General features: G+C 51.4%; 1 protein-coding gene across 1 annotated transcript; it reads right to left on the minus strand.

Moving 5' to 3' along the window:
* Positions 1-399: 399 nt before the first annotated feature.
* STC2 (stanniocalcin 2) lies at positions 400-11739 on the minus strand. The gene is given in 4 exon segments (NM_001132188.1): positions 400-1589; positions 6543-6754; positions 9190-9332; positions 11365-11739. Coding segments are annotated over 4 exon segments (909 nt in total). The 5' UTR covers positions 11516-11739; the 3' UTR covers positions 400-1186.
* Between the last annotated feature and the right edge of the window lie 746 nt (positions 11740-12485).

Genomic DNA, 12485 nt, shown 5'->3' on the forward strand with positions numbered 1-12485 from the left:
GATTTTATGTAAAAGGTCAGCATTTCCTGATGGGAATTACTAAGTAGTCTTCACTCTCTTCTTTCCTTTCCCATCCCCTCACATGGAGAAGCCAGGTTTCCAGCTGGGCCTCCTGGAATCACCAGGACGCAGCTTTACCAATCTTGGCTGAAGCTCAGGGTGAGATAACAAAATCCTAAGGGAAATTTGTCAAATGTACTCCCCAGGTGTGTATTTTCCTCTGGGTATAAGGTTTCCCCCAAGTGGGCAGGAGTCCATGTCAGGCAGTCAGATGTAAGGCTATGTCGCTGTTTGATAGCTTTTAAAATAGAACTTAAAAAAAAGGAAAAGCAGCCTCAAAGGATGGGCTGTTTTTTTTTTTTTAAACCCCCTTTGAGCTGGTTTTAATGACCCAGTTGCTTTGTTTGAAAGCCATTTATTTAGACGACAGATATGTAGATATAACTGGATAAATAAAAAAGTGAAATCGAGATTTGAAGCAGTGGTTAAAATATAAACTCATAGGGGCCACTCCCTTGGACAGTGTCCCCCCCAGCCCAGACAGAACAATGGCTCAGAAATTACACATAGAAATGACACTCCTCCCTCCACCCTCACCAAGAGCTCTGAACCGCAAGGTCCCACACAAGAAACTGAAACTGAATTTCAGTTTGGCACCAAGCACCCCCTCGGCCCCTGCCTCCTCTCCACCCTTCTCCTGCATTCTAAGCGATATTTATTTTTACATTCACTCCTGTCCTGGAATCCAGCCGCCCTGACTTCCGCGGAGACAGCACCAGAGGCTGCTGCACCAGAAGCTTCGGGGCGAGGCCCAGCACCCACTGTGTGGCCCAGTTCTGGGGGCCCTGCCTTACCCTGCCCCTCCCTGGTTCACCTCCCCCACAACAGAGCGGCCGACATCCACTGGCTCCACAGATGGAAAGAAGACAAAGGTACAAGGATAACGCGGGCGCGCTCCCTTGAGTACGTGTAAGTGCAGAATTCACCAGGCACCCCCGAGACCCCACGGCCCCAGGGGTCTCCATCTTACCTGTCCGTTCCGCGAACACACACCTCGATGAAGCCCACAGTCCCCACAGAATCCTGCGTGTGACATCCCCCCTCTCTAATGGTAAATGTTTTGGAATGTCCATAGATAAGAAAATGGACGGCGTGGAGGAAAGATTTCGTGGCCAGGCCTTTCATTTCACCTCCGGATATCAGAATACTCAGACTGTTCGTCCTCCCACTCGCTGCTTCCGGAAGGTCCCTGAGCCCCAAGGCCCCCGACTCTGCCTCGGGCATGGGCGTTTGGGTGGCTCTTGCTACCTCGCTCACCCTTGGCACCTCGGCCAGTCTCCCTACTGCTGGGCTCTGGGAGGTGATGTCCTGCTTCCCCGTGGTGGGCCCTGGAGAGCTTGGTTCTGTCTACCTGGGGCTGGCGCTCGGGGGGCGCCGTGGGAGGCCTCTGGATGGCCGAGGTGCAGAAGCTCAAGATGGAGCACAGGCTTCCCCAGTTCTGCTCACACTGAACCTGCACGCTGTGGGTGATGGCCTCCTTCACCTCCTCGCCACAGGTCAGCAGCAAGTTCACGAGGTCCACGTAGGGTCTAAAGATTGAAAGCAAAGATAGATAGAGAGAGGCTGGGAATGGAGCAAGTCCCGAATGGACCACAGAGGGCAGGGGCAATGCTGGGAAGGAGGCATGGCCAGTGCTTGTCTTGGGTTGGGTGGAAGATCTCTTTCAAAGGACTTCAAGCCTTTTCTCATAGTCTATGGAGCACTGGCCTCAACCAACACTTATTGGGTGACCACTGGGTCCCAGGCTCACAGGTGCATAGGGTAAGAGCTTAGGACCCTAAAAGGAAGACCCTCTGGGGAAGGTGAGAAATCCAGGCGGCTTCGTGAATAATGGCAGGAGAGTTCTGGGTGCCTTTAGGCTACACTAACTAGGTGAGTTTCAGCTACAGTGGAGATGGCTCTGGGGTCCAGTGGAATCATAATTAGGCAAATGGTGCAGGGCCTTACATAGACTCCCAAACAGAGGATTCTTTTTGGTAGGGAAGAGGAAACCATGAAGGTTTAGGACCATGTGCCCTCTATGAGAAGCCCCCAAGAAACCATTTTCCCCATGTTTGTGTTTGCCCCGGATTTAGGCTCCTGATGAAGAAGGGTTTTTGGAAGTTACTGGATGCATTTCCTCTACATCTGGAGAAGTATGGAAGAGCTGAAGTGGGAGGGAGGAAGACCACCTCTCTGGGACGTCATTGCCCGTGCATGCAGTGATTCCCTCTCTCAGTAGCAGAGGCTGGGGAGTAGGTGTGGCCATCTAAGCATCTTTATTCTTTCAGTCTGGGCTTCCTTAGATTTGGAGTTGAAGGCTGGCGGTCAGGGGCCCCTGTATTTGGACTGAGAGACAGCTCGCTGTGCAACGAACTCACCTAGTTCTGGAGGGCAGAGCCAGTTGCTCAGGCCATTCCGGTTGTCTTGGGTTGTTCTTTAGGAAAACTGCTGGAAGAATTTACTCCAGGGGGTGGACAAGGTGTGCAGAAGGCAGGAGCATCTGCTTTTTATATTTATGGGCCCATCTGGTGAGGAGTGTCCCCAGCAATGGGCTTTCATGGGCCACTCACTGAGCTTTTCTTTTAACCTCTCACTGGCCTTTAAAACCCCCCAAGGGGGGTATAGAATGTTTCACATGGCTAATGAGCATTCCTAGGCAGTCCTCGCTGGCAAAGTTTCTGATCTGTCTGACCACAGGCATTGCAGCTTTGGGCTATCACCTTGAGCAGGGAAGTCACCCTGGAATGTGAGGTAATTCATAACAAGGAGCAACCTGATTTGTCCTCCCTAAGTCTGGGCCACCAGAGAGGCTGTGTTACAGCCCATGGAGCCTTTTCTTTGCAAGTTGGCAGTTGTTGCTATGTGGAAAGAGCAGACTGTGTTTTGAGATGTGTGAAGTGGTTTACTGCATTTTTATTAATTAGTCCTCAAGTTGGAATTGAGTGAACTGTCCTCACCTCATGGATGTAAAAACTGAGAAAAGCAGGGAGAAGGTGGCTTTTGGAAGCTTCTGGGCTTCAGGGCTCAGGGCTTGGCTGAGAGCAGAGCAGAGAGGAGGAATGCTCTGGCTGAGAGAGATCAAGCTGCTGTTTAGGGCCTGCTTGATGACTTTGGAGTCAGCAAGTCTGTGCATGGCCGCTGGGCAAAGGGCTTTAAACCCCCTAAGGCAGGCCCCTGACAACGCAAGACAACCTAACCCTGTCCCTTGGACTGCCCTGAGGTGGGCAGGTGGGCACGCAGGAGGTAATATGAGGGAAATGCTCCACGTGTACTTGTTTCCTTCTATTTTTTGAAAACTAGCAACTGCCTCCGGAGCTCAAGTTCACTAAGCGTGTCTGCTAAAGCAGCAACAGGATTTTAGCACCTGACTGTGCCTGCCACGGCACCAGGGCTAGATGAGCACACTGCAGGGGTGAGTGTCTGTCTTTCTGAGATACTAACTGGATGCTGTCTTCAAGCTCCTTTCCCCAGAGTAAGGGGAGGGCTGTCTTGGGAATATGCAGACTGTCTCTCTTTCGCCTTCCCGGCCAGGGCGTTCTGTCTGCCAGATGAGCCCCCAGAAGCTCAAGGCGGATCCGGATCCCAGAAGGCTGGATGAGCCCGTGCTCTCCTCTGCCCTTGGCCCTCTCTCTCTCCAGGAGGAAGCTGTGAACTGCGGGGAGGGGTGTGTGTGCCGAACCAAGTTAATCTAAGCCGTGTTCTGAGCTGGCCTGGTGCCTTCTGAGGCTGCAAGCTCAGCCCGTGTCTAATGACAAAGTCCAGCTCGTTCAGCTGGGTGTCAGCAAGGCTAAAGGATTTTAAAAAATACTTGGAGGGGGATGTGCCTGGAGCCTGCCAGTACCCAGTGACATGGTGAGTGGGGGTAAAGCCAGGCGGGCGGCAGCTAGGGGGAGACAGATGCTGTGCAGAAAGTGGGGCGGGCAGGAAGGGGTGAGGGGAGCGGAGAGGAAGAGCTTGAAAAGAGCAGCATTAACTGGGGATGAGTGTTCTGTTGTGGATGGGGGTTGGGTTGAAGAATGGGGGTGGTGCAGATTCTGGGGTGACTGTGATTTCCTCATCTCTAAAGTGAAAAGCAAATTCAGTTCTCTCTCTCTTTTTGTTTTTGAGCAATGCCACACATTTGGAAATGGCCTTCTTGATATTTGGGGACTGATAGGATACTTTAATCAGTTAAGATGGTTGGAAAGAAAAAAAACTAAAAAACAGGCAGTTCAGCTAGAAGTACAAGTCGATGCACTGCCACATCATGGCTTCAGAAGGAAAGGTAATGGGGGTTTTTGGGAAGCTAGAGTTAGGGGAGACCCCTGCCTAGAGATGCTGACTTAGAGGGAAGCAAGAGGAACAGCATGTGACTAGGCTTCTTATATGGGCTGCCTGCATTTCCAGAGCAGGCTGGGGTGGGGGGATCATAGGCTCATTCTGAATGGTGTGAGGAGACCACGGCCCTGAGGGCCACATTCCCAAGGAGACACTAGAACGCCAGAGGGCTTTACCTTCTTAAATTAAGGGGAGGGGGTGGGACTTCCAACCTTCAGTTTTCCCAAAGAATACTTTTCTCCAAGAAAGATAGAATTCCTGTGCTCCAGGCATGCATTATAGCCTTATAAACTAGGAATGGGCCCCATCACCCACCCATTCCTGAGGCCAGCAAACTCTCTCTAATGGGGAACAGGGCTGGAGGCAAGTGAAGCTCATGGCATTTCCTAGCCATGGGGCATTTGTCTCTTCCAGAGGCACCTGAAGGAAGGGAATTTTAGAGTGTTCTCCTTGTGTAATGGGGGTTTATTTGATAAAAGGACAAGAAGCCCACCACATGTGGGGAGCTGTGAGCCCTTTCAGGTCTAGCAGGGAGATGATAGGCTGGGAGCAGGTTTGAAGTCTATTCCTGATGACTGGCTTCAGTCATGTATACCAGCAATTCCAAAGCTTAAAAGCAGGAATCAAACCTCAGTGCGAGTTCTCTAATCTCTTAGCTTGACTTTCCTCCTCTTGGGCATAGTAATTTCTATCTTGTAGCATCTTTGGGAAAGATAAATGAGATAACCCATGTAAAGGCCCTGGCCAAGGGCCTAGCCCATTAAAAAAAAGTAATAAAAAAAAAATAAAAAAAGACAGCTATCATTGTTGTTGATGATGCTGTGGCTGCTATTGTTCCCTTAAAAATATTTGAAGAATAAAAAATATTTTGTAAGGCATTAGCCTAATTCAAGGAAAATGCAATATTATTTTGCTTTTGGCAAGAGCTTCCTGCAGAGTTTCGCCATGAATTGTATGATTCTAACACTGTACCAAGGGTGTTGCAAGATGCCTATGACCTTATAACCAAGTGGAAAGAGACAGGAGGTGGTTGCTGTTCTCTGTCATCTAAGTGGTGTTGGTGTGGTAGGGACATAACTGGAAGAAGGTTGTGGCACAAACTGAGGATCAAGAGTTCATAAAATTATACTGATTTGGCTCAATGAATCACCGTGGAGAGACCAACAGTGCCATCAAACTGATAATGACTTGTACTGAACTGGTTGGCTAGTGGCTTTCTTTCTGCCCTGTGTCTCTTAGGAAAGAGCCATTGTCAATATTTAAAAAAAAAAATCTTCGGGGGCTCCTGGCCCCGCCTCATGTTAGGAACGATTGTGTACCAACGTGCTTTACCATGCTGCGAAGTTTAGGATCCTACAGCTGAGATATTTTGTAAGGAATGATGCATCCTGAATTTATCATTGAATTTCAAGTCTTGAAATAAGTAAGTTCACATTTCCTTGTTTTGACATAGAAGTGTTTAGCTGATTAAAGTTTTTGGCATTTGTTTTGCATTTCCTCTGAGAGGGCACTAATGTATTAGAGAAGGTGAACCGAACCTTCTAAGGGAAAGGAAAGTTAAGGAGGCAGGAAAAGCATCTATAGCTCTGTTTTCAGGATTTAAGAGTATAGGTTCTGGAGCCAGACTGCTCAGCAGACTGGAGCCAGGTCCCAAGCCTGGCTTTGCCTGTAACTAGCTGTGTGAGCTCTGCCTTAGTGAGTCTCAGTTTTCTCATCTGTCAGATGGAGGTGACAAGGGCTGCTGTGAGGATCAAGTGAAAAATTCACAAGGAGCCCTAAGCCCAGTGCGTGGCACTTAGTAAATACTCAACAAATGTTATTAGCAATCTGCTGTCTGTAAGGACACCTCTACAGCTACTCAGAATATTCTGAGAGCTAGTGGGTTCTTGGCTAAGGGGAAGATGAAGAGTATTACTGAATCGACACATTTCATTCTTAGTAAAACGATTTCCCATTTCTGTTGCTCGTGATTTTGAGACTGATGAGGGAATTCTCTCTTTTCCTAAAAGCCAGCAGGAAAGGGGCCTTTTAGGAGAGTCAGTGTAGCTTTCTGAAGTAAATGGAAGCCTTCTCCGTTTGACAGGCATTCAGCCTCTAGAAGCAACTCGGCTCTCCTCCCGTACACATTGCCGTCCTTGCTGGGTGGCCCCTCCACCCCAGGCCCTGTGCGGGGCACTACTCACTCGTGCAGCAGCAAGTCCTTGAAATGGATCATCTCCACTATCACCCGGGTGTTCTCCTGGGCAGCCGCGCACAGGTCGTGCTTGAGGTAGCATTCCCGCTGCAACTGGAACACCATTTCCCTGATGGCCGGGCACTTCCGGCTTATGCAGCCGAACCTGTGCCGCAGAGCGTGGGCCTTACATTTCAAGGCGTCTTTGATGAATGACTTGCCCTGAGAACACACAGGCCGGGGAAGGGAGAGAGGGGCAGAAAGCAGGAGACCTCATTACATGCTTGGACATTTCAGCCCTTCTTGGGCTTACACAGGATATTTCTGACATCAGAACCCCAAGGCCCCACCAGAGACGGACGTCCTCCCAGGTGACAGGCAATGCCACATCCGGAGGCACGTTCAGAGTGACATGACACCCCCAGCACTGGGCAACAAGGGATGTTCATTCTGTGGGCTAACACATCTCCCTCCTTCCTCCCCGAGCTACTCTGTGAGTTTCCCTCCAACGGGGGCTTCCGTGGCTATGTGTCCCTCAGGTAGCCCTGTGTTGGTTGTGTGGTGGCAACTTTTCTGGAACACAAAGGGAATTTGGCCAGACAGAAATCCATAAATCCCTCACGGTTCTCACAAGCAGTTTTCCCTAAGTGGAAGGTGCCTGCATGTCCAAATCTCACACGTTTCCTTTTTCCCTTGATTCCAGGGGCGACACCAAGATTGATTGCTGATTGTACCTCCCTTTCTGCCTCCGTGCCTCCCACGCCCCAAATCCATACCCTTGTCTCCTCCTACCCTACCAGGAAGAGCGTTCTTTCCCTTTTTGAAAATGACTCTACTCCTTTAAACTGTTCGGATTATTGCCTCTAAAAGGCCGGCCTGGCACCCTGCCTGGCAGCATCTGGAGTCTGAACTGCGGCACTGGCGGCCCTCCCCCACGCTCCCTGCCTCCGAGTGGCGAAGGCAGCCAGGCATACATCTGGCCTGCAGTTCTCTTTCCTGGCAACCCCGTTTGATTGTGCTTATCCTAGAAAGGAGACAGCTGTTGGGGGTGTGGAGGCGAGCTCGGTGCTGCTCCCTTATCAACCTCCCGCAGCCCGGAGGCATTGTGGGATGCCTACCCAGGAATCCCCGCACCCCACATTACTATAGAAACTAGCTGTCGTCGGAGAGGTCACCCCTCTGTTTTTAGACAGGCCCGGAAGTCACTGAGTTGAGAAAGTAAATGGGTTTAGGTTGGAAGTGGGAAGCCAGCCAGCACATTTATTTTGGTTCTGTCTTTAGCAGCCATAGAAATGTCTACAGATAGCGTCTGATCTCTGAAAAACCATGTGGCCCGCGCACCCTCCCCGAGGCCCCCTCTCTTTTGACTCTCCAGCCAGAGCCAAACAGAATGGAGGGCAGGCTGTGCCCGTGTATTAAGCAGTTATGTGCTGAGCATCGACTTGAAAGGGATGCCTCTAACTTGAGAACATATTCCTGTTGGTTGAGAAAAAAAAGAGGAAGATGAATTTATGCGAGGGCTGTGGCAATCTGTTCTTGGTATTCTTCCCTGACATCCTGTGGGATTGCCCTTAAATACACGTCTTTCCTCCGGATTTCCTATTACGTTTCCTAATTCCCGTTAATCCAGAGTGATGCTTTATTAGGGAGCCTCAAGGAGTTCAAAGTTCTACCTCTTTCCTTCCCTGGTTTCAGTTTCCCCTCTGGCCACCGCACATCCTCTGCAGTTTAGGCTGCTGGCCCCGTCTTCGCCTCCCCTCCTTGTTCCCAGGCACTGCTTTGTCAGGCTCACTACTATATGTCAGTGGATGGGGACTGGTGACATCCATAAATCTCACCTAAACTGATGGCCACCTCCAAATGTTGGCATTGCTCTCCAATGAAGCAGGAGAGACGTTTCTGAGATACAGTAACAGGGCGTTTCAATAGGGCATATAAGTGGCCAGGGAGAACACGAAGAAGGTGAGTCTGATGCCACATGCCATCTAAAAATGTATTTGTGTTGTTGGCAATGGAGCCATATGTTGCTTGTTGTGTTCCTGCCTTGCCCTGAGCAGCAACTCTGCGTTCCCCTTGGGACCCTGGGATAACCGAAGTGGGTCAGGCCCTGACTATATTTATTATATGGAGCAAAAGGAAAGTGTGGAACTGAAGGACTCAATCAGGGTTTTGACCTGTCAAGTTGGGAGGAAAGGATCTGCTACTCAGGAGGAATAGAAGTCTGCTCTTTTGGAGGTCCTGAGTTATTCGGGTTGGCTGCACACACACTACATGACGGATTTCTACATACTTTGTGTCTCATTTTCCTAGTAGGTGAAATGACTTCTGAAATGTATAATTGGGGGTTCCTTCCCCTGCCCCTCATGCAATGGGCTTTGGAGACTGAGTTCTGGGTGGCCAGACAAAGTGTGTCCCCTTACAAGTTATTTATCGTTTATTATGACATTGGTCTCCAGTCCACCCTGCCTGTGTAGACACAGCTTATGAGTGCAGAAGGGAGACACTGTCATAATGTTTTATACCTAGACTGTTGCTTGCAAGCACTAAAACACACCACAAGGAACAGCAAAGGAAGTCGGTTAACAAGGCTTTCCAATGAACATTTCAATCATGTATGCTCACCCCAAACATTCTTCATGCTCTGGATGGATTTTTACCTGGGCATCAAATTTTCCAGCGTTGTGCAGAAAAGTCATGCAAATCCCATGTAAGCCCCGAATCTCACAAGAGTTGTTCTCGAAACATTCAAACACGCCACATCCCACATCACCAGCGTTGACCAAACAGTGCTGGATCTCCGCTAAAAGGAAAATCACATACAAATATATACAAAAGTCTAACCCATGCTGGGCAATGCAGAGAGGTCATTTGAAATAAAAGTTAACAACTAAAGGAAAATTGAAGGAGGAAAAAAGAGTTAGTAATGACTATTTCAGGACCTAAAAAGCCTGGGAAACAAAATTTCATCCTTTAATCTACTCATGAAAAATATCTCTATTTGTAAATATTTGTAGAAAAGAGCCGAAAAATTACAAAAATTACAACCAGAAGGCTGGTCTGAGCATTCCCCTTTTCATCCTTTCCATTTTATTAAAGTATTTGTGGGAATACTTAGTTTGAGAGCAAAATATATTTCCGCTTTTTAAACCCACAGACAAAAATAAAATTTTGAGTCGAAGACTGTACTTCATCAATGAAGTAGCCTTCTCTACTTAATCTGTAGAAGTTGCTGCTATTAAATTACAGCCATTTGCTTCCTGACCCCCAAATGACAGCATCTAAAAAGCAGTTTCAATTCAGCTTTATGATTCAACACCTAAAAATCAAAACAAAATTCCTATTAAGGCAGTGCCTCCCAACCCTTCGCATTAAAATACCAGCTAGGGAAGCTGCGGTTGGCGAGCAGGCTTAGCAGTGGAGTCAGATGGGGGCGAGCCTTCAGAAATGCCACTATCAGAGGTTGCAGGCTCCTTTTAATTAGGGATCGGGGTGAGGTTATCACCCAATCCCCTACAATTCCCGCAGCCCGGGAGGAAGCTTGCAGCTCTTCACCGAATGTGGCCCCCAGTCCTCTCTCGGAAGGGGCAGACGGAGGGAGTTAACTGTCAGGCTGCAGCGTGCAAAGCCTCTTCCGTCCCTTCCCACTACCCAAGTCTCTGATTTAAATCAACCACAAAATTACATCAGAAAAGTATATTTTGGAAGAAGGGCGGGGTCGGAGCAGATAATCCGCATCAGATTAAATCTAGCCAGAGAATGAGGGGCGTGTATTGTTGAGGGTCACCAACCACCGAGAATCAGGTTCAGTTCTCAGAGGAAGCGCCAGAGGAGGGGGAGGGTGGGCGAGGGTCTCGGGGTGGTGGGGGTGCCGGTCCCAGCATGTGGAGGTGACAGGATCCGTAAGACCCCACGCGCCGCCCGGGCAGGACCGCACAGGGCCGCGATTCACTCACTTGCGGCGTCCCTAATGGGCACTCGTGCATTCCAGCTCGTGCGGTGAGCGCACGCACGCCGCCGCTGCCGCGTTCACACGGCCCCCCAAAGTCGGGGGAGGGGTCGTGGAGCGAAGGAGCTGCAGGCAGATTTTCTTTCTCTTTCCGAGCTGGGAAAAGGGCCAGCCCCGTGCCCTGCACGCCTGGCTCTGCTTTGCAGCTTGCTGGTGAGCCAAGAGCCGGTCGAGCAGAGGAGGCGCACGGTTCGGGTCGTGTCAGCATTTCTTGGCTTGCTGACCTGGCCAGGAGCTGGGGATGGCGGCAGCACCGCGGAGGTACGCTTTGCGCTGCCCCCACGCTCCCTTCCGAAAGCAGTGCCCCCAGGGGGAAAGTTCGCAATGCCATCTGTCTCGCCGGCAAAGTTCTGGGATGTCGGGCATCTTTTGAGGAGGGGGAAGACGCGGCACTCTTACTGAGGCCGGCAGGCCGGGAAGAGAAGTTCTCCGGGCGCAGGGCGCAGCCCAGCTCCGGGGACCCTCTGTGCCTCCCGCGTGCCGGCCGGGATGAAGCGCGCTTTGCACCGGACCCGGGATTCGGAGGCGGGGGCTGGCGCTGGCAGCGTCAGACGCTGCTTCATTTTCCCTCGACCCTGGGGAGGACAGCAACAAGTCCTGCCCCATCCATTTCATCACCCTGCTAGCACGTGCAGATTCCGGGCCCTCGGAGCCCGGCGCGGACCTCGCCTTGCCTCGCGCTTCCCTTTGCACGTCCCGTGCCATCCCAAGAGTTTGCGTGGCCCTGGGTGGGCGCCTGGCTCCCGGCGAAACGCCTGGGGCGCGCCGCGTGGGTGCACGGTGTCCTCTCCCAGTAGCTCCCGGCTGCGGCGGCACATGCACTTACCTGTATTCTGCAGGGACAGGCGGCCTTTCTGCTGGGGGCTCCTGTCTTGGGGACCCTCGGGTGGGTTGGTGGCGTCGGTCCCCCGCGCCGGGTCAAAGGTGGCCAACACCAAAGCCAGGGTCATGAACTGGCCCAGCCGCTCGGCACACATGGTTCTTGGTATTAACCTCCCGTCGGGAGACCTGGATCCTTTGTGCTCCCCTCCTCCTCCTCCTCCTCTTCCTCCTTCGCCGCTTCCCCTCCTCCTCCCACTCTTCCTTTTTGCTCGCCTTTTCCCTCCTCCTCGCGGCCGCAGCTCGGATAGAGGTTACCCAGCGCCCTCCCGTAGCTCTCCGGAGAGCATGTGACCAGGCCGTTAGCAGCGCCGCGAGTGCCCGGCAATGGCAGGGATGGTGCCTCAAATATCCCTGGAAGCTCTGGTGTCACTTGAATGAAGGAGTCGAGCAGGTGTTGTCCCGGCGGCTGGACCAATCCGAGACCCCGGCCCTTTTGACAACACGGCCGGGAGGCGGGGCCTGCGCTCAACTACTACAGGAGGAAGCCGAGCGCCGCTGGGAGCGCCGGACAAAGTTGCCGACCTGGCGGCGGCCACGCGTTTGCGTGCGTGTGTATGAGTGTGTGTGAGCGCGGCCGGAGATGCGTGCGCGTGTGCGGGTGCTCCAGGGTAATGGTCGAAAGGACTGTAGAATATAAAAGCGAATCCAAGCTCCAGTTGCTGTTAAAGGGAGACAGTCTGCTCTGGGACAGTGTCCCTGGGGCCCCTGGCTCGCGTCACACCCACATCAGGTTGGGAAAGTTTCCTCTTTCCGCCGTTTCGAATTCAGTGAGATTCCCAGCCCAGAGGACTTGATAAATTGAAGCAGTATCCTAGGCACAATGAGGCTGTGGGCCAACTGAGCACACCTGGGAATTCCTGGCCTTGTGACACTTTGCATTAAAAAGAACCCCACGATTGAAGACAGGAGCAGAAGCACTAGATACAGTATTTGGTCTGAGCAACTGCCCTATCTTCCCGCTTTGGTGGGCCGTGCAACACCTGGAGTGTCGTTTCTCGTCTTTCCCCAAATCCAGACGCATTCCAGGCTGGGCTGCAGGGATCCAGGTGACAGTCAGGACTTGCA

The sequence above is a fragment of the Pongo abelii genome, chromosome 4, assembly GCF_028885655.2.
Source record: "Pongo abelii isolate AG06213 chromosome 4, NHGRI_mPonAbe1-v2.0_pri, whole genome shotgun sequence".
In the NCBI taxonomy this organism is placed as follows: domain Eukaryota; kingdom Metazoa; phylum Chordata; class Mammalia; order Primates; family Hominidae; genus Pongo; species Pongo abelii.